Here is a 25,783-nt window from a genome sequence, read left to right on the forward strand (position 1 = left end):
GAGAATTACACCACTGTGGCAGTTTGGCTGCAGTTTCCACTAACTTCTGCCCAACATTAACTTTACAGCAGCCAATCAAAGGCAGTTGAATGGGAAACTACATGTGTTTTAATTGGCCAGGTGACAATACCCACAACATGAAGCAAAGTCCGGTCCTTTTAGACTATTTCTAACCAATGTTTAGGATTTTTCCGCAAACACGGCCAAACCCAACACTGAATGTTTTGAAACACAGATTCAGGCAAATTTTTGCTACTGAGCTAAGGAATTCCATGGAGATGAATTTGCCGCTATTGCTTAGAATCCACATCAGTAGTCCAATCAAACAGGCTATGACTAGTCTATGACTGGAATCCACATCAGTAGTCCAATCAAACAGGCTATGACTAGTCTATGACTGGAATCCACATCAGTAGTCCAATCAAACAGGCTATGACTAGTCTATGACTGGAATCCTAATCTCTCTAACAAACGTTTCCATTATGCTTGTGAACCCTGACAGTGTGCATGAGTTTGTGGTCTAAAGACACCATTGCAAACTTGACTCTGAGCAACAAAGACCTACCTGGTGCTTGTTGAGCTCGGCCACGCGGCGGGTCCACTCTTCCTCAGTCATCTCCTGACCAGCGTCTACCTCATCCACAGCTGGAGTCTTCTCTGTGAGAGAAAAAGAGAATGAATGGTTGGTGTTATGATGTCTCACATATCACAACACAGCTTACACTTTCATGTCATCTGTTTTATATGTTCATTTCTATCTCTTTCTGGATGTCTCCATTGTGCCCATGCTCTCTCTCTCTCTCTCTCTCTGTGCTCCTCCATCTATCTATCCATCTATCTATCTATCCATCTATCCATCCATCTATCCATCTATCTATCTATCCATCTATACATCTAACTATCTATCTATCTATCTTTCCCACTCAACAGTTTGACTGATCTCTACCCTTGATGATCATCATGTATGCATTTCTCTCTCTATCCCCAAACCATTCCACGGCCAACTCACCATCGCATGTCATGGCTGTGCAGACCCAGTTGCCACATGCGCAGACGCAGCGGTTGCAGTCCACCTGCGCCTCAGCTCCGTCCTCGTACGACTCGTCCTCCAAGGCACACTCTGCGTCAGGGGAGAAGAAGAGAAGACCGATACTCTCTGGGTTAAATCTCTCCTCTACAATGTGCAATGTGATACACAATGTGATACAATGTGCAATGTCTAAACACAGACTGTGCCAATGAGTAATTTGATATACTGTTGTCATCAATTGACCACTGGTTAATGGTGAAGGAGGAGAGAGAGAATAAGAGAGAGATTACATCTGTAAACTCGCATGACAATGTTTTATCATATTCATAGATATACGGTGATACACATATTGATCTCGTAAAACCGAGAGATAAGATAAGATAAGATAAGATAAGATAAGACTTGATCTCACATCGAGGAAATTTATTTGTTACAACAGCCAGGGAAGATGCATCCAGCAATATTATGAATAAATAACAGAAATATTAACAATATAAAAATTAAAAGTAAATTGTTCAAAAGAATAAAATAATGCACACAGAGCCTAAATAATAAATTATAAAATACAGAGCCTAAAAAAGTGCAGTGCAGTGCTTCATGAAAGCGGTATTATAGAGCCTGATGACAGAGAGAATGAAAGACCTGCATGCGGTAGCGTTCTTTCTTGCGATATGGGTGCAGAAGTCTGTTGCTGAAAGAGCTGCTTAGCGTTCCCACATGCCTTTTGCTCTTCACAAATACACCACACTTTGATGTTGAGCACTATGCATGACTGGGAGAATCATTACTGCTGCTTGATCTCTCTCTAAACTGCATGCTCAACTCATAAAGCAATTTCATCTGCAGAGTACTAGGCTTAACCTTGAACTCACTAGAACTAGTGAGCTTCTCAGAAACCCATTCAGAAACATCCTCTCAGAAAACCAAACTGACCCGTCATACTGACTCTCTGAGACACAGTTCACTGCCCACATTGTTGACCCATAGCCCACTACACCTAGCCTGGTCCTACCAGACTCTCGTACATTTCATAATGTACAGATAGTCTGGCCACTTTCCATTGCCAAGCGTTAACTTCCTTGAAGGCGAGTATTCTGTTGAAGTTTAAAACTATTGGATCTGCCCAGAGCCACTCTGGATCTGACATAACCAATTGCTAACGCTTGGTCGTGATGTATGTCTGGCTCAAACTAGCGCACAATCTCAACGTTATTGTTCTCAGCCACTCCCTCTGTTCGCTGATTGGACCTGCAGATTTTTGCAGGAGAAAACCCGCGAATAGACTGCAGACCCAGACGACGTACTGAAGGGAAAATTGAGCAGAAGTATGTAGGAGGGCGGAGCCAGGCTACACTACACCGCCTTGGCACCATTGACTCTTTTACACCCCCACAGATATCATAACCAACTGACTCTCTGTGAGCCACAGTTTACTGCCCACATTGTTGACCCATAGCCCACTACACCACCTTGGCACCTTTGACTCTTTTACAGCCCCACAGATATCATAACCAACTGACTCTCTGTGAGCCACAGTTTACTGCCCACATTGTTGACCCATAGCCCACCACACCACCTTGGCACCTTTGACTCTTTTACAGCCCCACAGATATCATAACCAAAGATTTTAGAGCGCTACACTCCGCTCTAGAATCTTTGATCATAACATTCAGCACGCACGTCACATATAAGCTTGGAATTGTCAAACCAATACGCACATCACAGAAAAGTGCAGGTGCTGGACCCCAGACAGCACAACATAATACAGTATATAAATGCCTTCATGCACACTGTAGCTCCCTATCAATACAGTATATAAATGCCTTCATGCACCCTGTAGCTCCCTATCAATACAGTATATAAATGCCTTCATGCACACTGTAGCTCCCTATCAATACAGTATATAAATGCCTTCATGCACACTGTAGCTCCCTATCAATACAGTATATAAAAGCCTTCATGCACACTGTAGCTCCCTATCAATACAGCATATAAAAGCCTTCATGCACACTGTAGCTCCCTATCAATACAGTTTTAATGAGATTCCTCACAAAGCAACAGTTGGAGCTTTACACTCTTCTTCAGACTCACAATGCTAACTTTTATATACGTTTACATATGAACGTGAAGCCACTATGTTATATGAATAGTATGCAACAATACATATCTCGTATATGTATGTACCTATAGTATATGTATGTACCTATAGTATATGTATGTAAACATAAACATTAACGGCTTCTGAGTGTTAATAAAGCAACACCAGGCCCCGGCCGTGGCGGGACTGGCTGGGGCACCTGCACCGTACGCTGGCGACCCGGGTTCGATTCCCGCCCCGTGGTCCTTTCCGGATCCCCCTCCCAACTCTCTCTCCCACTAGCTTCCTGTCATTCTTCACTGTCCTGTCTCATTAAAGGCATATAAAGGCAAAAAAAATAATAATAAATAAAGCAACAGCACTCTACAGTAAAAGCTTTCAGCAGTGCTGTACTGTAAGTCTGCTATCACAGTTAGAAATACCCTTTATAAAGGCCAGAGTTTGGTTGGGTTTCTGTCTGTGGTTTGGTGTTACCCCAGAGAGTAAAACACAGAGCCTTCCAACACATCTGTTTCATAAGACATGGCTCCAAGTACCGTATGTGGAGCACTCTCCCTCTCTCTCTCTATTCTACTCTTTGTTGCTCTCTCTCTCTATTCTACTCTCTGTTACTCTCTCTATCTCCCTCTCTCTCTCTCTCTCTACTCCCCCTCTCTCTCCTCTCTAGTCTTTGTTGCTCTAGCTCTCTATTCTGCTCTCTGTTACTCTCTCTATCTCTCCCCCCCTCTCTCTCTCTCTACTCTCTGTTACTCTCTCTATCTCCCCCTCTCTCTCTCTCTCTATCTCCCCCTCTCTCTCCTCTCTACTCTCTGTTGCTCTCTCTCTCTATTCTGCTTTCTGTTGTTCTTTCTCACTCTCTTTCTCTCTCTTTGTCTGATCTTGGTCCTTGATCTTGCTTCTCTCAGCTGTCGTAGGGAACTCGGGTTTACAGGTTGTTTGCAGATAAAATGTGCATATAATGCTACATAGTTCTGTGTGTATGTGTATGTGTGTGTGTGTGTGTGTGTGTGTGTGTGTATTTGAATGCTAAGAATGTTGAGGTCACCTCGCTCCTTACATACTGTACTCCCTCTGCTTGCCTGCCGTCCTATTCTGTCCTCTCTCTCTCTCCCTTACCCACTTTTCCTCCCTCTCTCCCTCTCCTCTCTGAACTCTCACCTACTTTTCCCTACTTGGAGCCTCAGTGCCCCCTCCCCCCCCCCCCCTCCACCCCCTCCTCCTTCTCCTGGCCTCCATGTCTGGCCCACCGCCGACTCTGCAGTTGCTCAAAATTACAGATCATTACAAATCAAAAGTAGGTCAGTTTGACTTTTGCACAGACCTTTTGACTTGCTACCAGCCAGCGGAGGCTGTGTGAGGGAAAGCATGCCAGAAAAAGGGAGTGTTTAGAGGTGAGGTTTTAAAACTGGGCAAAAAAACAAACCCTGCTACAACCTTGTAGTACAACATTGCTGAAGGAGACCAATTGAGGGCATGGAAATCTTCCCTGTGCATTCCAGTGCACATGTACTGACCTCATACACTGTCAATAGTGAAATCAGCATAATCCAACAATACCATGTTACAATTCTGAATGTCTTTGTTTTGTTTGTGATGATATGAATTGTCTCATGTAAAAGCTTTCTTCTGTGCTGACTTTCAAAATGATGTCTTCAGCAATCCTGATAGAATGATTTCATGTTATAAGCAGGATGTACTGTATCTCTACTATTATCTGTAGGGGGATTGCCAACATATCAACATATCATGTATACCATATTGTCAATGTTAATTGACAATAGCTAATATATAAACTACCTATCAGAGGTTTCAGATGTCAGGTATCAGATGTTGATGTGTGTCAATTTAGGACACCTTTATGACACATGTAGTTTAACATTTGTAACACCCATTTTGTAACAAACATTTATAAAAGTATACTTGTAAAAGATGTGATAGGGGTCAGATGATCCTGTAAAACATTATAAATATGCATATGTGCACTAGCACGGTTAATCAGGTATGCTGTGATCCCATGTTAGAGTGGGTTGGTGGGTGTAGCATAATGGTGGGTTGGTGGGTGTAGCATAATGGTGGGTTGGTGGGTGTAGCATAATGGGGAAGAGTGCTTACTCTTCTCAGGGGGGTTGAAGTCAGGTCTCAGGCAGTTGAGGAACTCATTGAAGCTCAGTTTCCAGTCAGCATTCTCATCAGACAGCTCAATGAGAGCATCCACACACAGACTCCTTGGGGGAGATAAGACAGATCAATGTAGAGACATACAGACAGACAAATAGACAGACAGACATATTGACATATAGATCAAGTCAGAGATGAGAGAAAGAGAAAACAAGTGTGATCGAATTGTCTGTGGTGCCTGAGAGGCCCAAACAACAGAAACAAGTATATCTCATTACATTTCAATCCCCTAATAACCATGCAGACTCTCAACAATTGACTGAACAACAGTAAAGATGATTTCATTCATTAGGTTCACTTGGGGCAAAACAAACAAACAAACAAACAAACAAAAAACTGAGATTCAGCAAACAAACAAACAAAATAAACAGTATGATGTGACATCCAAAGTGCAGTCTGCTCAAAGCTGTTATCATATCTGTTCATAATCTTTATCTGTAAACCAGGCTAGCCTCTCCTTTCACCAGCAGCCATTAGTGCCGTGTGTGGCCCTGTCACGGTTTTTGCTTATGAGACGCATTCAGTAGGCTGTCTGGCATTGGTCAAGCAATCCAGTCAGTGAGAGAGAGAGAGAGAGAGAGAGAGAGAGAGAGAGAGAAAGGAAGAGAGTAAGCGAGGGAGCGCAAACGTGTCCGTAGGCCCCCTGGACTCCCATTCTGTATCTGAGATGAGCTGAGATAAAAGAGACACCGAGGGCCGGACTACGCCGTGTCAACAGGCCCTTAAAGCAACACCAAATAATTTTCCCTCTGTCCACGCATGCTATTTGTTTATCCAGCACAGGCTTTGCAAATAACGATGTCCACAGACAAGGTAGAATATTTTGCATGACTTATAAAAGTATGATGTATTGCGACATCAGATGCAAGTCAAATTTGTAGTTTCTTATGTCTCATTCCATCGAACTACAGATCCGCTACCCGATCTGGCAAACTTACATAGTGCGGTTATAGCCGATAGAGGGCCGCGAAGCGAATGCAGAATTGCCGTTCACCCTGTTACGAGTTCATGAACCACTGAAACGATTTTGGAAACATTATTTTAAGGTATAAAAAACTCTTTGGTGTTGCTTTAATCCCTCTGGCACACACACACACACACACACACACACACACACACACACACACACACGGAGCCAGACGCAGACGCAGGCAGACACGGACACAGGCACAGATGTGCATCAAATGCTTTGATGTGCATTTAAAAGACAAGAGAGAATGGAAAAAAAATGCAAGGGACAACAAAATGTGGGGAACAAATGAATGAACAATAAAGAAAGTCACACCAAGATAGAAACACACATATGCACACAGACACACACACACACACACACACACAAAGACACCTTTAGCACATGCTTATCATGTGTGCAGTGAGGGTCTCTGTGGAACATACAGCTGCAGCTCAGCTTGAGCTATCAAGGACAGCCTGACACTGGCCACACCTGGGGCCAATGGCATTCAGTAACGCTATGCTATCTGCTGGGCCAATGGCATTCAGTAACGTTATGCTATCTGCTGGGCCAATGGCATTCAGTAACACTATGCTATCTGCTGGGCCAATGGCATTCAGTAACGCTATGCTATCTGCTGGGCCAATGGCATTCAGTAACGCTATGCTATCTGCTGGGTCTTGGGTGAGCAAACACTCACTTTTTTCCACTGGCACTCATTATTCCACAGTCAATTGTACATAGCTGCTGTTCAAAGGGCCATGCTCATTTCATTTCATAGAGTGTGAATTCTAACCAATCAGAATGTTGTGTACATGTGGGTAGCTCATGTCTTGCTTGTTTTGTTTTCTGCATTATTTTCAAATAAATCACTTTTTGTCATTATTGTCATTTAAATCATGTGTAATAATATACAACTAGAGAATTCAATTCCGGGGAATTACGAGTGCATTAAAATGAAGCTATAGGACAGACATAGCACAGCTTAAAAAAAAGTTGATAGTTTAGAAGTAGACAGTTTAAAAGCTGAATGTAGATAGTTTAGAAGTTGTTAATAGACAGATAGTTTAATGGATGTTGATACACATAGTTTAATAAATGTTGAAAGTTTAAAAGTTAAATGTAGATAGTTTAAAAGTTGTTGATAGACTGATAGTTTAATGTGTGTTGATAGACAAATAGTTCAAAGGCTCTATATAGGTAGATAGTTGACGATAACTGACAGTTGGAATGGCTCTAATGTTTGCTCACAGTAATGCTAACTATGCTAACACAGCTAATAATGCTAACCAATTTATTTAGCTAACTTAGCTCATGTTTTCTTGCAGTTTTTAAAAAAATGCTAACAATGTTAACATGCTAACTATGCTAACCATGTGACTTAGCTAACTTAGCTAATTATTTTAGCAGTTATGCTAAAATGCTAACAATGCTAACAATGTTAGCTATGCTAACATGCTAACGATGCTAACCATGTTACTTAACTAACTTAGCTAATCATTTGTAGCAGCTTTGCTAAAAATGTTAATATGCTAACAATGCTGACATGCTAACTATGCTAACCATGTGACTCAGCTACCTTAGCTAATCATTTTTAATGCTAAAATGTTAATTATGCTAACCATGCTAACAATATTAATGATGCTAACTAGCTAACTAGCTAGTGAGGACTTTTATTTTAAAATAGTTGAAGGCAGAGGATACAGTTGATGGGAGTCATAGTTGACTGACAGTTACAACAGTTGAACAGTTGACAGTAGTTGAACAGTTAAAGGAATTATCCGGAGTAAAATGCACTTTAGATCAATTCACGGATGATTGGGAGTACATACGTTGAGTTGACATCAAAATCATGTCATTCGGATGTGTTTTGAGAAAGTTCAATTTTACCGTTTTTAGTCAAAACTCGTTAGCCTGGACGTGACCAGGGCATGTCATTTCGCCGCTACAAAACGCTATTTTTATACCTCTTCTACAGTTCCAAACAACATTGCACTTACGTGGTAGTGAGTAGAGGGTCCCTAAAGCCAAACTGAAGTATCCTGAGGTCTTTATGTGGTCACACATAGAACACCTGGATAGGATTATAATTGCTCTATTGTGATGTCATAATCTAATGTTAAGTCAATAGAGAAATTTTAGTCGTTTTTAATTAATAGTTTAAAAAGTTACAAAGTTGAAAATAACATAGCTGAAGTCACATAAGTAAGACCTACGCAACGCAGTTTGAATGAAGTTTCTACGTTAAACGGTTGAAGCTATATTAAACGCGCAAAAAGCATTGAAGAAGAAGCAGAATAACTAGAAATGCAATTCCAAGGAATTACCAGTGCATGAAAATGCAAAAGTTGTGATGTAAAATATCATGTATAGTTTAAATAGATAATACAGAGATGGTTACATAGGGGTTGCATAGCTTAATAAAAGTTGATAGTTTAAAAGTAGACTGTTTAAAAGTTGTTGATAGACAGCTAGTTTAATAGATAGATAGTTTAATGATAGTTTAAAAGTAGACCGTTTAAAAGTTGAATGAAAATAGTTTAAAACTTGTTGACAGACTGAAAATGTTAACTATGCTAATAATGTTAACATGCTACTTAGCTAACTTAGGTAATGTTTTCTTAGCCTGGCCCTTACCGCCTGTGACTACAAATTCTCTTCGTCATACAGTCTGGAACAAAGTAATAATAATCTGTCTCCGTAATGGGCGAATGCTTATTTTGAGGTTTAAAATCATTGGAGTTCCCTTAACCAATCAGCAACGTTTGGTAATGACGTGTGCTGTGCGCCGGAGTTCAGGCTTTTACGCTTACCACTTCCGCTTCAGGCTCTTCTGCTCTCAGTAGTAAACAGACCGCTGGCTAGTATGCAGGCTACCTGACCGCTAGGGCAGTCTCTTCATAGTGGATATATCTCTAACTTGCGCCAGCCACAGACCGAGAGTTGTATACCAAAAGCGTCACGTCGCCGAGATTATATCAGCTCTTGTCACACGCCAGTTTTCCCTGTTATCTCTTCTCGCCGCTTATCAGACGATTGTTGTTCTACGCAGCCCGGTGACTTCGTCGGAGCTTACTTTGTTCTCCACGGGCTGTTCAGACTACACTCTCGGATAAGTTGGATTGTACTGACGACCTACGTGTTATTTAACCTGGAGCTTGCCTCGGCATAAAACAACGCAGCCTACCTTGAGCCACGCTCGGTGACTGGCTAACGTTACTGTCCACAAGCACGGTAGCCTCGCCTGGAGCCCAGCTCGGCCATAGGCTAGCCTCTGTCAAACACAAACACGGAGCGGTTTACCTTGAGCCCAGTTCAGTAACCGCTAGTCCCAGTCAAGCACAATCACAGCAGCCTTATATTGAGCTCCGCTCGGTAACAGGCTAGCTCACGTCAAGACACACCGCCTCGCCTTGAGCCCCGCTCGGTAGGGTAGCTAACATTCCATTCCTTAAGTAGGCCTAGGCCTATGCCACATTGATTTTGTTAAGGTAATTTGAGAGTAGGGGGGAGAATAACGAGCAGCAAACGTTTATTTGAAAACATGATAAGTAGTGATGCATGTAGTAGCCTACACTTGTGCGTTTAGGTTTAGCTATCACCATCTGATAAATCAAACTTTTCCCAAAGCCAGTTGGAAGGAGAGTTATAAGACGTCCTTGCCATTTATAAAATTGACAAGACAAGCCTCTTGTTCCTGCTTTAATTGCGTAATGCCCTCGAGAGTTGAGACAACTTCGTGGATAGCTTTTAGCGTCTCTTCCTCCGTCGCCATTGTTGCTATGCTGTTGAACTACAAGCTTCGCTGGACTACGAGCAACTCGGCAGGCAAGTTCCGCGTCATCACGCAACTGTTCGCTGATTGGCGCGGTCGTACGCGAACCGCATACTGTCGGTTGGGCCAGACTACGTGCGAGGCTGAAATCAAATTTTGGCCGGAAGTACGTAGGATGGTAACACCAGGCTATTGTTTTCTAGCAGTTTTGTTAAAAAATGCTAACTATGCTAATAATATTAACTATATTAACCATGTTACTTAGCTAACTTAGCTAATGTTTACTAGCAGTTTTGGTAAAATGTTAACTATGCTAATAATGCTAACATGCTAACAATGCTAACATGCTACTTAGCTAACTTAGCTAATGTTTTCTAGTAGTTTTGTTAAAAATGCTAACTATGTTAGCAATGCTAACATGCTAACAATGCTACTTTGCTATGTTACTTAGCTAACTTAGCTAATGTTTTCTAGCAGTTTTGCTAAAAATGTTAACTATGTAAACAATGTTAACTATGCTAACCATTATACTTAGCTAACAATGCTAACTAGCTACAGTGGGTAGGAGTCATAGTTGATGACAAGTGTTGACATAGTTGATGACAAGTTAAAAGTTGTTGATAGACAGCTAGTTTAATAGATAGATAGTTTAATGATAGTTTAAAAGTTGACTGTTTAAAAGTTGAATGTATATAGTTTAAAAGTTTAATGTAGATAGTTTAAAAGTTGTTGATAGACAGCTAGTTTAATAGATAGATAGTTTAATGATAGTTTAAAAGTAGACCGTTTAAAAGTTGAATGTAAAAAGTTCCGTAGTTTAACCCTTAGAACCCGATTGACGCAAAGTGCGTCAAAAAACACACCCTTTCTTCTCTGTTACATTGCTCCGGAACGGTTCATCGCAGCGAGATGAAACCTTTATTGCACAAAAGAGCAGAAGGGCTTTCCAACGAGACTACACACTTGTCTGTACGATCAAGTATGAAAATTAAAAAAAATCATGAAATTAAATCAAATTGCATCATATTTACAGTCTATACTTCTCTGCATTCACCTGCACACACATTACTCTAGTTTGAATTACTCGTGAACCCGTGATCGCATCGATATGGCAAGCATATCAGATGAGGGGGCACAGGGCTATCCATTGGTACCATGTTTATCGATCCTTCTGGCTTATAAAACCAGACGAAGTGACTGCAAAATAATAACGTCATGTACACAAACCAACGCTGCACACTCATTACTCTCGTTTGAATTACTCGCGGACCCGTGATCGCATAGATATGCCACGCATGTCAGATGAAAGAGGAGACTCAGAACTATCATTTGATACCAAGTACATCCTTCTGGGTTATAAAACAGACGAAGTGACAGCAAAATAATAACTTCATATAGCTGGACTTACCCCAGCATGTTTATAATCCAATGCTATCATGTGTTTCTCTATGACAAAGCATGTTCATATTCCGGTTTTGAGATCCTAGCAAATTCCTGCATGGCATCCAATTCAAGGCTCACATTGCATCCCAATTTGTTCAACAAATAAACACCTTTTTTGCCTTTACTTTGTTCATGGCAATGCAGTAAAGAGTTGAGAATTATTATCACTGCATACACACAGGCACGCCGGCTAACACACAACCTTGGGTCAAGTCAGGTCAGATCAGTTCGTGTCACAGATATGGAGCGCAGAAAGGTCATTTTTCATCACTAAATAAAAAATGGCATTTATTTCCGTAAATCACACAGCAAATATTTCTGTAAATTGCTCAGCCCCAGAGTATCCCTCCAACATGGCAATTATATTGCCCGATTCAGGACAGTCTGCCCTACACACACATGAAATGCATGTAGAGCTGTGAGCTTGCAGTGGTGAGATACATGTCGAAATATAAGAATTTTTATAATACACTTTTTATATTTTAATTCTTTAAAAATAAAAATAAAATCAATGCTAGTATTAATACATGAAATAGCCTAAACTCTCCTGAAAAAAACAGTATATAATATATGTGTGTGGCACTTACAATGACCAGAATAAATCCTTATGAATAAAGGTAGTGAAAATGCCTTAAAAACAGCTTAGGGTTCTAAGGGTTAAAGGGTTAAATTGTTTAACAGTGAATTATTGTAGTGGGGACTTTTATTTTGAAACAGTTTTGGGCAGAGGAAACAGTTGAATAGGATGTGTAGTCTTAATTGACCCAGATTGTATGCTTAAAGCCTGAGGCTGCAGGTGGCCTGAACACCTGGCATAGGATTCTAATTGCTTAATGTTAAGTCTATGGGGATTTTTTTTTTTGTCTAGGAAGAACAGTACAGTGCATTTTCATGCACTGTAATAAGAAGAAATCGGATAACAGTAGAGTGCATTTTCATGCACTCAAATAATAACATGTGTAACTCTCTCTCTCCCCTTCCTCATTTGATAGAGATATGTTTTTTTGCTTCACACTGTCACATCTTTTTTTAAAGCCAATCCCTGTCAAACAAATCTTTGTAGATCCACAGTAGACCATGTACATGACCTATATACACATGGATCGGCTTTAACCCTAGCAACCACATTATTTAGCAAAGCAACCACAATATGTACCCTAGCAACACCCTAGCACCCATATTCATTTCCCTAGCAACAACCATTAAATGTGACCCTAGCAACCAACATGATTACCTTAGCAACCAGCATAGTAATGGCTTTATTTGGCATAGCAACCACCATTTGTACTCTAGCAACGCCCTAGCAACGCTCTTAATTACCCTAGCAACAACCTAGCAACCACCACTATAATGTCAACCTAGCAACCACCATAGCAACCACCATATATATCATAGCAACACCCTAGCAACCATCTTATTTACCCTATCAACACCCTAACAACCATCTTAATAACCCTAGCAACACCCTAGCAACCACATTGATTACCCTAGCAACAACCTAGCAAACACCACTATAATGTCAACCTAGAAACCACCACAGCAACCAATATGATTACCCTAGCAACCACCATAGCAACTACATTGTTTTGCATAGTAAGGGTGTCACGATTTCGATTTTATTTCGAAATCGATCGAAATTACATCTCAATCTCGAACTTCGAATTTAAAAGTAGAATCGACGATGCAGCCACACCCCCAATGTCACGTGTAAAATATAGGCCTACACATCAACTTACCGAAATCAAAGCCCCTCTTGCTACTTTGAAATCACCGGTGTGGAAGTATTTGTTCATTCACGTCAATTAAAACTAACTTAGCCTACTCAACTTAGCAAGTGAAAAGATGGTCTAATTACAGTCCAAAGTTACTTTAAGGCTTAAAATGCACATTTATAAGTACATATTCCATGAACACTAACCTTGGGTCTCTTCGGAGTGTGCAGAAGCAATCAAATTAACATTCTGTGTTGTTTCATTTCACTATGTTCACGTCTCTGTTTTAGCCTAATGTTAGTTCTGTTTACATTACAACCTCGCGGTTGGAACGGTTTCAAAGCGGTTTCAAAATAAAAGCCCCCCGAAAAAGAAAAGGAAAAGACCAAAAAGAGTAAATAACATATAAGGAATGCATTAATAGTAATATTTAAAAAAGATCGAAAATCGAATCGAATCGTGACTTTAAAATCGAAAATTACATTGAATCGAGGATTTGGAGAATCGTGACACCCCTATTGCATAGCAACCACCATATGTACCCTAGCAACCATCTCAATTACCCTAGCAACAACCTAGCAACCACCTCTACAATGTCAACCTAGCAACCACCATAGCAACCAACATAATTACCCTAGCAACCACAATAGCAACTACATTATTTTGCATAGCAACCACCATATGTACCCTAGCAACACCCTAGCAACCATCCTAATTACCCTAGCAACACCCTAGCAACCATCGTAATTAACCTAGCAATTACCTAGCAACCACCACTATTATATCAACCTAGCAACCACCATAGCAATCAACATGATTATCCTAGCAACCACTACAGCAACCAACATGATTACCCTACCAACCAGCATAGCAACCGCTTTATTTATGCATTTTGGCTTGTTGGATGTTATGTTAATGCAGATAACATTTGATCCGTGTGCCCGATTTTCAAAAATGAGGTACTGTTGCAATCATTTTGGCGAACAGCGAAATGCTGATCAAGCCCACTCTTGCAGTTGCTTGGATATGCAATTCTAGTTTCTAATTGCTCTCTCTCTCTCTCTCTCCCAATGCCCAATGCTCTCTCTCTCTCACTCACTCACTCACTATATCTCTCTCTCATTCTCACCTGAGCAGGCGGTTGTTCTCCTCATCCACGTAGGTCTTCAGGTCGACGCCACTCTCATTGTGTTGGATGAACTTCAGCAGCTCAGCGGAGTCCAGTGTGGAGTCACCATTGTCATAGTTCTACACATACAAACAGGGAGATAGAAGAAAAGAAAGAAAATAATAAAAGAAAGAAAATCGAAAAGGAAAGAAATAAAAGAAAGAAGAAATAAAAGAATAAAAGAAAGAAAGAAAATAGGGAAGGAAATAAATAAAGAAAAAAGAGGGAAAGAATATTAATAATGTTAATAATAATAATCTCTGTGTCTATGCCCTTGGTTCCTGAACCTTACTGTCTTTCATAACCTTATCCATGCATACATACATGTAATTATGACCACCGCGCAGCGAAGCGGCGGTCATATAGGTTTAGTCAGATTTTTTTTTTCCTTTTTTTTTTTTTTTTTCTTTTTCGCATGTCCAAATTTCCGTCAATGATTCCCGGGACACTGAAAGACCGGGGTAGACGAAACTTGGTGGGCATGTAACCCCATATGGATAGCATGGAACCATCGTTTTTCGTTTTGATCTGTAGCCCCCCCGCTGGACTGCACCCCCCGAAAGGAGGGTAGGGCAGACACAATTTTCTGTGAATATCTCGAGAACCGTAAGGTTTAGGAGGACCATTTTTTTTTTGTATGTTGATCTCAAGGGGCCATGTCAACCCATTCCATAACCACTCATTTCATGTATAGCGCCACCTAGTTAAACACAAAAAAGTAAAAATGAGGTGTTGTAATCGCAGGTATCTGTGACCTAACATAGTCAAAACTGCATGAAATTGGAAGTGTAGGATCATTATGACACCCTCTGAATGCACGCCAAGTTTCGTGGAATTCCGTTCATGGGGGGCCACACAATAAATTAATTTATGTTACTATACACCAACTGGCCTGTAGGTGGCCGGAGACAGTTTTCTGTGAATATCTCGAGAACCGTAGGGCCTAGGAGGTCCACCTTTTTTTTGTATGTTGATCTCAAGGGGCCATGTCAACCCATCCCATTACCACTTATTTCATGTATAGCGCCACCTAGTTAAAAATTAAAAAGCAAAAATGTAGGTGTTTTCATCACAATATCTCTGGCTGACATGGTCAAAACTGCACGAAATTGAAAGTGTAGGATCATTATGACACCCTCCGAATGCATGCCAAGTTTTGTGTACTTTCGTTCATGGGGGGCCTTACAATAAAATAATTTATGTGTACATTTAGTGACGTACACCAACAAGGATTCCCGGGACACTGAAAGACCGGGGTACACAAAACTTGGTGGGCATGTACCCCCACATGGATAGCATGGAACCGTCATTTTTCGTTTTGATCTGTAGCCCCCCCGCTGGACTGGACCCCCCGAAAGGAGGGTAGGCCAGACACAGTTCTCTGTGAATATCTTGAGAACTGTAGGGCCTAGGATGACCATTTTTTTTCCGTATATTTGCCTCCAGGGGTCATGTTAACCCATTTCATGTGCACACATGTGCACAAACAGATACACACGCACACACACACATTCACAGTAATCATACGTATGACATATACTCACACAGTAGACATATGTACGCTTCCATGCACAGGCACATACGCAGGCACACACACAAGCACGCACACACACACACACACACACTCACACACACACACACCCACACACATAACATAAACATAACACAAACAATCAAGAATTTCTCAGAATTATGAACAGGCAAGATGGAGGTGGGGTTGTATAAAATGAATTTTACATGTGAAATCTATGAACTAATCATGTTTTGGGACTTGTTGTCTAGCAGATACCAGTGAGAATTGAGTGTGGATAATGCAATTTAGTGAGACAGTTAGAATCATATAGGCCTTTCAGCGTGATTTCTTTTTGTGGAAAAAATGTGCTGGACTGGGCGGCGGTCATATTTTGTACCGCTCTGCGGTACATCTAGTATTAATCTTATCTCAGTATTCAACATTCATATCTGCTGAAGATGAGATTGTTTATCAATATAAATGTCTGATCAAAGAGGTACCAGCAATAGAGTAACACCTGATCTACCATAAACTTGTTCATAAATCAGCAATATTACTCCTGATTAAACACTCTAATATAAAATATATATTGAGATAATTAGTAGATAGTGTAGATATAAAAATAGGGCTTCTCTCAAAGTCCAAAGTCCATCTTGCTGACTTCTTTGTTAAAAGGATTGGCCAATGGAAAGAGCACTTGGGACTACAAATCAGATGCACTCGCTGACCTCTCTCTTTCTCTCACACACACGCACAGACACAAAGGCGCACACACACACACACACACACACACACACACACACACACACACACACACACAGTCTCTGATTTATATAACAGCCCTTTGGATTTGGATGGATCTCCCTACCAGATTGCCAAGATGCTGATTTCCAGATGGCGATTTTCTAAATTCTATTTTACTCTGTTAAGATACTCTGTTGGTCTGTCTGAAAATGGCCAAAAGCACAAAGGCATCAGTATCCATATTTACACTGATTTTTCTCATGCATGTGTGTGTGTGTGTGTGTGTGTGTGTGTGTTAGTGTAATGCTGCACTATGCTTATCCCCATATGTTATCTGCCTTCCAATACACCCCTGAAATCCATGCTCCTGAGGAAGTGTCGCTGATCAGCTGGAGTAGGGTAGGGTTTGGTCTGAGTCACTGTGCTTGTGTCTCATTTACAGAGAAAAGATTGCACAACATTGGAGTTTTTCTTTTATAACAACAGACACTGGAGAGACATGTAGAGGAATGCAAGGATAACTTTGCTGACTTTGACAAAAAAGTGCAATGCATTATAGTTAAGGGGGACTACACCACAACAAGTTAGCAAATTACACTTCTAGAAGTTCTCCCACACATTCCACCTTAAGTTGTCACTCCTCAACCATTGTTTGGCCAATAAAAGACCAATAGCAGCTAAGAGTTCAAGGGCTTAGGTATCATTATACAGTATGACTAAAGCTGAAGTGTGTTCAAATTTGCTATTTCAATGGTGAATATGTTTTCTCTGAACAGTTCAATTTGAACGATTTGGTGTAAACATTCTATTTTAATGGTAACATTTCATTTCGTCCAGATCATGTCTGGCTCCACTGTATGTTGCATGTAGAAGCCACTGTAGGATTACGTGGAAGACTGAGACAGAGTACGATCATCTGTTGATCATACGGATAAATGTGATGAAGAGAGAGCATGATCATCCACAAACCTGTAGCTGATGTCAAGTGAATTAAGCACACTATGACCCTAGAGAAAGCCTTTTAATTGTTAACTAGGTGGCGCTATACATGAAATAAGTGGTAATGGGATGGGTTGACATGCCCCCTTAAGACCAACATACATAAAAAAGGTGGACCTCCTAGGCCCTACGGTTATCGAGATATTCACAGAAAACTGTCTCCGGCCACCTACAGGCCAGTTGGTGTATAGTAACATAAATTAATTTATTGTGTGGCCCCCCATGAACGGAATTCCACGAAACTTGGCGTGCATACAGAGGGTGTCATAATGATCCTACATTTCCAATTTTGTACAGTTTTGACTTTGTTAGGTCACAGATACCTTCAATTACAACACCTCATTTTTACATTTTTGTGTTTAACTAGGTGGCGCTATACATGAAATGAGTGGTTATGGAATGGGTTGACATGGCCCCTTGAGATCAACATACAAAAAAAAAATGGTCCTCCTAAACCCTACGGTTTTCGAGATATTCACAGAAAACTGTGTATGCCCTACCCTCCTTTCGGGGGTCCAGTCCAGCGGGGGGGCTACAGATCAAAACAAAAAACGATGGTTCCATGCTATCCATGTGGGGTTACATGCCCACCAAGTTTCGTGTACCCCGGTCTTTCAGTGTCCCGGGAATCATTGACAGAAATTTGGGCATGCGAAAAATAAAAAAATAAAAAAAATCTGACTAAACCTATATGACCGCCGCTTCGCTGCGCGGCGGTCATAATAATAACATTTTGTTTTATTTAAATGACGACTTAATTTCTTAAGAAATACTGTTAAGTTGATGCAGCCTATGATAAACTAATAAATGCTCGGCGGGCCGGATTAAAGTGGGTGGCGGGCCGCAGTTTGGACACCCCTGGTTTAGGCTACATTTTCATTATTGTTCACTCGTTTTGCGTAGGCTGTCTTGAAACGCATATGCATTGTAGGTTGCACATGTAGCTTATAAAATACATGAATAAATTCACGGATCCCGTCGTTAGCTCAACTGTTATTATTGGCTCTATCGGTGGAAGCAAACAAGGACTAAAAGTTAACGTGATAAAAAAAAAGCATGTGTGGTTTACGTCATGTGATGTGTTTCACGGTATGAGTTGAGAGCCCTGCTATGCTTATGTTTTTGGTTAACTTCACATGCCTGAAATCCGAAATATTTTTGAACAACGGATGATCCGTTTCGGGGGACAAGCTCTTGGCCTTCTGCTGCGCCACACATACCACACATTTGATTTTTGATCGTCGTTTTTTGTATAATCTAACTAGCCTACTAATAGTTAAAACTAGATGTACCGCAGAGCGGTACAAAATATGACCGCCGCCCAGTCCAGCACATTTTTTCCACAAAAAGAAATCACGCTGAAAGGCCTATATGATTCTAACTGTCTCACTAAATTGCATTATCCACACTCAATTCTCACTGGTATCTGCTAGACAACAAGTACCAAAACATGATTAGTTCATAGATTTCACATGTAAAATTCATTTTATACAACCCCACCTCCATCTTGCCTGTTCATAATTATGAGAAATTCTTGATTGTTTGTGTTATGTTTATGTTATGTGTGTGGGTGTGTGTGTGTGTGTGTGAGTGTGTGTGTGTGTGTGTGTGTGTGTGTGTGTGTGTGTGTGTGTGCGTGCCTGCGTATGTGCCTGTGCATGGAAGCGTACATATGTCTACTGTGTGAGTATGTGTCATGATTACTGTGAATGTGTGTGTGTGTGTGTATCTGTTTGTGCACATGTGTGCACATGAACTGGGCTAACATGACCCCTGGAGGCAAATATACGGAAAAAATGGTCATCCTAGGCCCTACAGTTCTCAAGATATTCACAGAGAACTGTGTCTGGCCTACCCTCCTTTCGGGGGGTCCAGTCCAGCGGGGGGGCTACGGATCAAAACGAAAAATGACAGTTCCATGCTATCCATGTGGGGGTACATGCCCACCAAGTTTTGTGTACCCCGGTCTTTCAGTGTCCCGGGAATCCTTGTTGGTGTACGTCACTAAATGTACACATAAATTGTTTTATTGTAAGGCCCCCCATGAACGAAAGTACACAAAACTTGGCATGCATTCGGAGGGTGTCATAATGATCCTACACTTTCAATTTCGTGCAGTTTTGACCATGTCAGCCAGAGATATTGTGATGAAAACACCTAATTTTTTGCTTTTTAATTTTTAACTAGGTGGCGCTATACATGAAATAAGTGGTAATGGGATGGGTTGACATGGCCCCTTGAGATCAACATACAAAAAAAAGGTGGACCTCCTAGGCCCTACGGTTCTCGAGATATTCACAGAAAACTGTCTCCGGCCACCTACAGGCCAGTTGGTGTATAGTAACATAAATTAATTTATTGTGTGGCCCCCCATGAACGGAATTCCACGAAACTTGGCGTGCATTCAGAGGGTTTCATAATGATCCTACACTTCCAATTTCGTGCAGTTTTGACTATGTTAGGTCACAGATACCTGCGATTACAACACCTCATTTTTACTTTTTTGTGTTTAACTAGGTGGCGCTATACATGAAATGAGTGGTTATGGAATGGGTTGACATGGCCCCTTGAGATCAACATACAAAAAAAAAATGGTCCTCCTAAACCTTACGGTTCTCGAGATATTCACAGAAAACTGTGTCTGCCCTACCCTCCTTTCGGGGGGTGCAGTCCAGCGGGGGGGCTACAGATCAAAACGAAAAACGATGGTTCCATGCTATCCATATAGGGTTACATGCCCACCAAGTTTCGTCTACCCCGGTCTTTCAGTGTCCCGGGAATCATTGACAGAAATTTGGACATGCGAAAAAGAAAAAAAAAAAAAAATAAAAAAAAAAAAATAAAAAAAATCTGACTAAACCTATATGACCGCCGCTTCGCTGCGCGGCGGTCATAATAATGCTATTAGTCCACAGTGCATCCAAACGGAGCAGTGCATCAGGCTGAGCAGTGCAGGGAACAGCTGTCATTGGTAGGCTGCATGCAGGCACATGGTCAGACAGGTTTAAGGAGCGCTTGATTTGTTTTGTAGCGGAGCGTTCTATGGGTTGCAAGGTTGGTTCTATGGATAGAGCACGCATTTTTAATATCGCTCGATCACGCAAATTTGATCGTGGGAAGCCAAAATCGTGATCGTGATTACAATTCGATTAATTGTGCAGCCCTAGTTCACTGAACCTCACCATGGTCAGCTTCGATATCACATGTGTACGTGGAGCTGAACCTACCTATGCACGTTAGCAGAATATCTCTCTTTAACTCAAACAGCTGTCTCAATATCACATTTCCCACAATGCCGAGGCGCATGACAGGTATGTACTGTACTGTGCTTTAAAATGCATGGAGGAATATAAGCAAGGTGATAACACCCAAGTCACGGGTTCAGTGATCGTCTGTGTGTGTGTGTGTGTGTGTGTGTGTGTGTGTGTGTGTGTGTGTGTGTGTGTGTGTGTGTGTGTGTGTGTGTGTGTGTGTGTGTGTGTGTGTGTGGTGCCTGTGTGTGTGTGTAAATGTGTATAAGCATAAATGTATAAAATGTAGGAATGTGAGCCAGGTGATAAAATGAAGGTCACAAAGGTTCAGAAACTCTGTGTGTGTATATGTGTGTGTGCGTGCGTAAATGTGTATGAGTATATACATTGATACAGGAATATTGTGTTTTTGGGTCAGGTAACTAGCTTTTTGGGTCAGGTAGCTAGCTTTTTGGGTCAGGTAACTAGCTTTTTGGGTCAGGTAACACACCTTGAAGTACTTGAGCAGGATGTCAGTGAAGTTGGAGCCCTTGGAGAACCAGCCGTCTGGCACCACTTCTGTCTGCAGCCATTCGATCACACGGCTGCGTAGCTCATTACGGTCCGCCACATAGCACACAACTGCACACACAGACAGGACCAGAGAGAGGGTCAGAGGCATGGGCACACAACTGCACACACACACAGGACCAGAGAGAGGGTCAGAGGCATGGGCACACAACTGCACACACAGACAGGACCATAGAGAGGGTCAGAGGCATGGGCAGATAACAGAGCAGTTAGGACACAACAGCTATTAGAGATGAACACACATTTAAAGGGTGTTCATCTCTAACATGGGGGACTGCAAAATTGTACTTTTTCCTACATTTGCCTTTTTAGGTTATCTTTCCTTCAGGTATTGAGAGTGGAGATTGGTGAATTCATCAACAAATATAAGTACAATTAATTAAGCAAAATATGTTTAAATATAACAAAAACATCTAAAATGAACTATTTGCTTACAGAAGGTATCAGAATTGATGACTGATCCAACAAACACGTAGGTCACTGGGAAAAACACAAGCTTTGGTAGATTATATTTGGTAAAGAGATAAGGAGTAACGAGTGCAAGGCGTAGTGGGTCAACATATAGACTATTGACGATATTAAATTGTAAACCTCAAATAACTCAAACTGTTCTTCGTGTATGGCCTAAAAACTAGGGCTGCTGCTGCAGTCACTACCACTGAGCTCAGGTCACTCAGAAACACGGTAGTGGAGCTGACACTAGCTCCGAGCCTCCCTCAGGATGGACTACAGAACCCTAAAGCTGACCTGTTGAAGCACAGGCACACTGAAGGGAGAATTCAGCTCAGGAGGCCGAACTTACCGCACTGAGGACTGAGATGCAGGACCTGATGTGCGAGAACATTTAAAAAAAAAAAACAGCTCAGCTGAGGACCCTAAGAAACAGACTGGCCAACAGGGCAACATGTAGAAGCCCCAACACACTACCAGGTTTGTATTTTCCCACAACAGCGATAACTAAGAAAATAACTATATCCAAGATAACCATTAACCAAGAGCATTCATTTTCCATCCAAAATACTGATAACATGTCCCAGATGATGGCCAACTCAAAGCTATAAAGACACTGCCTGAGGACTGAACCACAGAAGCCTTTTGGTCTCTGATGAGAGAGATGAGACTGATGTTCATGATGAGGGTTGCCGTCAGACTGCTGGTGCTGCTGTTCTCCATGTGTGGAGCTCAGACCCAGACTAAAGTCCAGACAGAGAGCCAGAGCACTGGGACGGCTGACGCTGCTGCGGTCACTACCGACCTTACCATCTCCACTGAGCTCAAGGAACTCAGAGACCTGGTGGTGGAGCTCAGTGTGGCACTGCGTTTCACGCAGGACGAACTCCACAACGCCAAAGCCCAGCTGACACTGGTTACAGACAGACTGGTCACCAGTGAGGCTCAGGTGGAGAATCTGACCAAGCTGACCGCTGAGCAAGAAGAGGAGCTGAAAGCGCTGAGCTAGAGGCTCACGGTGGCTGAGACAGACATGGAGCACGTGAAAAGGGACACTGCAGCGGCAGACACTGGCCTCACGCTCATAAGGATCGGCGTGATGGAGCTGGTCAAAGAAAACGCAGCACAAGACGCTCAGCTGACCGTGTTGAAGACCAGACTGAACACTAGTGAGACTGAGATGGAGGACCTGAAACAAGACAATGGTGCCCAATGGGCTGATCTGAGTGCAGTGAAAGACAAAATGGCCGACGCCACCACTGACGTGGAGAATCTAAAACAAGAGAATGGAGTTCAAGAGGGAAGATTGATAGTCCTCAGTGACAGGCTAGCAGCCACTGATGCAGAAATGGAGAATCTGAGGAGAGAGATGTCGGACACACCCAAAGTGGCTTTCTCTGCAGGTCTGCTTGAGTATGATGACCATAGCCAAATCGAGGCAGGAACCAGTGACTTGTACCTAGTGTACAGTAAAATACTGACCAACATTGGACAGGCCTACAGCAAAATTACTGGCTTCTTCACAGCTCCAGTGAGGGGGGTTTACTACTTCAGATTCACAGGGATGGATTACGGGGATGGCCGCTGGATGGGAATACTGATGTATAAGAATGAGGAGAGGGTCATGTATCTATCAGAGGTGGACGCAGATGGACAGCAAACCTATCTCTCTGGTGGTGTGACCCTGCAACTGGAGATGGGAGACAAAGTTCACATGCGACTTCGTTCAGGCTCCAGGCTCTACGATGACATTAATAATCACAGCACCTTTAGTGGCTTTCTCCTCTTTCCTTTGTGAGGGGATCGGCCTTTGTGATCACAACCGCAAAATAATTGGGCTTTGTTACGGTGATATGAAATGAAAGATTAATTATATGCTTACTGAATATAAAAAATGAATCAGTGATATAATCAAGGCAGTTGAAGCAGCCATGTGATCTCTAGAAAAAAAATAAATGTTGCTAGGCGGCTAAAGAATGAAATAATGGGAATTTGATTTAAAATGATTTAATTTTCCTCCTACAGTATCTATCTTTTCTGTTGGCTCTTTTTGGAAATTTAAAATGTTCTGTCACAAAGAAAAATGCATGCATAAACTGTACAACTGTTCATGTCCTCATCAGGTTTGAATAATTTGTCTAACTGTTAAGTTTACTAGAATGAATAAAGTTTGAAGCTACTCTTGGAACAGATTCGTTACTCACCGGGACTTGCAGCTGCCTTGTCCATCTTCTTCTCTGTTTAGAATGAAATAAAAAAAAGATTAATTTGTACCAGACCATTTGCAAGTTTAAATGAACATAAACTTCAATCATGTTGTGTACCACATATTCTATGAGCCTTCTAATTTCACTAACAATCCTGATCTCTGGTGATAAACAAACAATACATCATAATGCATTGCTTTTTGTTATAATCTATTAAAAAAACATTCAAAACAAACAAAAAATGTTTTCTCCATATACATGCTTTGATATTGTAATTCATTCAGATGTAAACTGGAGTTCTGCTACAAGCCTTGTCATCTAGCCAGGAGCACACCTTGGCTTATTGGAAGGTCATTGCCAAATATTCCATAATTAGCTACAACACTATAGGGCTCCCTCTCTCTGTATCTAGAATGCTCACCTCAGTTTGTTTATTATCGTACAATGTCACAATGACATTTATTGTTCTCACTGAGTTTTCTTACAGATAAGCCATAAAAAAGTCTAAGTGAGATCATCAAAGACATCAAGGGAGTAAAGGTTTGTTGTGTGCGCTGATGTAAAATGTGGTGATGGTGTCTTGGGTGTGATTGGTTTGCATCCTTATGATCAGAGTGGGCGCTACGCCCAGGTGCCCTGACCGAAAGAGATGGAGTAAAGCTTTAATGAGCTCAGGAGAAGATAACTGTATCTCTGCAGATAGTGTATCAAAGCAGATAACAGAACAAGTCCACATAAGGGATTTTAAGACTATAAAGAAATAGAGATATCCAACTCTCTCTCTCTCTCCCCCTCTCCTCTCTCGACGCAGGCCTGTCAGACTTCATCCCTCTTTCCTTTCTTCCTCTATCCCTCTATTTCATTCTTTCCCTCTCTGAAAGGATTCGGTCGTAGAGTCGTGACACAGCTTATCCCCTCTTCCTGTTTCCACCGGAGCGGGTCCATAGGGGTGGGCAGTGGGCAGTGGGGCAAGGGGCATGTGTGCCACTCTTTGTGGCAGTCACAACAAACCCCCCTGATCCAGCTGACTAACTGTATGTGGTGGCCCCACCCCAGAGACCTCGGTGTCTACCTACACCGCCTCCCTCCCTCTCTCTCTCTCTCTCTCCCTCCCTCTCTCTTTTATTTCTCTCTCTCTCTCTCTCTCTCTCACAACCACACCCACACACAGCTGCCTTGAATCAGGCCTGTCATGTGCTCAAAGAGCCATGAGCCACAGTATCTGACTCCCCAACACTGGCAAACCAGTGTCCTATTGACAGAGCAAGGACTGTGTAGCCTACTAACAACAACAAAGAACGACACAAATCTAAAGGAGCAATTTATTGACTAAGAAATTGAATTATGGTATTTTATTTCAATTATAATAATGCCTCAAGTTCACCAGTGTTGACCAGAGCTCTGAAGACTGTACATGCCTGTGGCTTTGTAATCCCCACTGCATCACATGATGCCAGTGTGTTGTGCGAGTACTGGAACACCATAAGGGAGCAGGAACAATGACTGCATTGACTTCACTGTTAGCATTAAGTTGGGCAATTGTGTTGTGTTTTTTCACAGCCTGTGAAGACTACTGCACACACACACACACACACACACACACACACACACACAAGCAGCCATAAGCTGTACATACACTGACACACAGATAAAAAGAGAAACCATAGTGAACCCACCTTTGCAGTGTCCATCG

General features: G+C 41.8%; 1 protein-coding gene across 1 annotated transcript in view; it reads right to left on the reverse strand.

Annotated features, from left to right (window-relative positions):
- Positions 1-25,783, reverse strand: part of fstl1b (follistatin-like 1b) — a 66,260-nt gene that overhangs the window by 3,651 nt on the left and 36,826 nt on the right. Inside the window, exons 4-10 of the mRNA XM_076263099.1 lie at positions 25,767-25,783; positions 24,088-24,120; positions 21,354-21,484; positions 14,318-14,436; positions 5,241-5,353; positions 1,010-1,120; positions 566-657 (exon numbers count right to left, since the gene is read on the reverse strand). The exon at positions 25,767-25,783 is cut by the window's right edge and continues 113 nt beyond it. Coding sequence (XP_076119214.1) covers positions 566-657; positions 1,010-1,120; positions 5,241-5,353; positions 14,318-14,436; positions 21,354-21,484; positions 24,088-24,120; positions 25,767-25,783 — 616 coding nt within the window. The remainder of the gene's footprint in view (positions 1-565; positions 658-1,009; positions 1,121-5,240; positions 5,354-14,317; positions 14,437-21,353; positions 21,485-24,087; positions 24,121-25,766) is intronic.

The sequence above is a fragment of the Alosa pseudoharengus genome, unplaced genomic scaffold (genome assembly GCF_046254945.1).
Source record: "Alosa pseudoharengus isolate Yale_2024_CS ecotype anadromous, Long Island Sound unplaced genomic scaffold, YU_APseudo_1.1 YU_APseudo_1.1_scf_3, whole genome shotgun sequence".
Lineage (NCBI taxonomy): Eukaryota > Metazoa > Chordata > Actinopteri > Clupeiformes > Clupeidae > Alosa > Alosa pseudoharengus.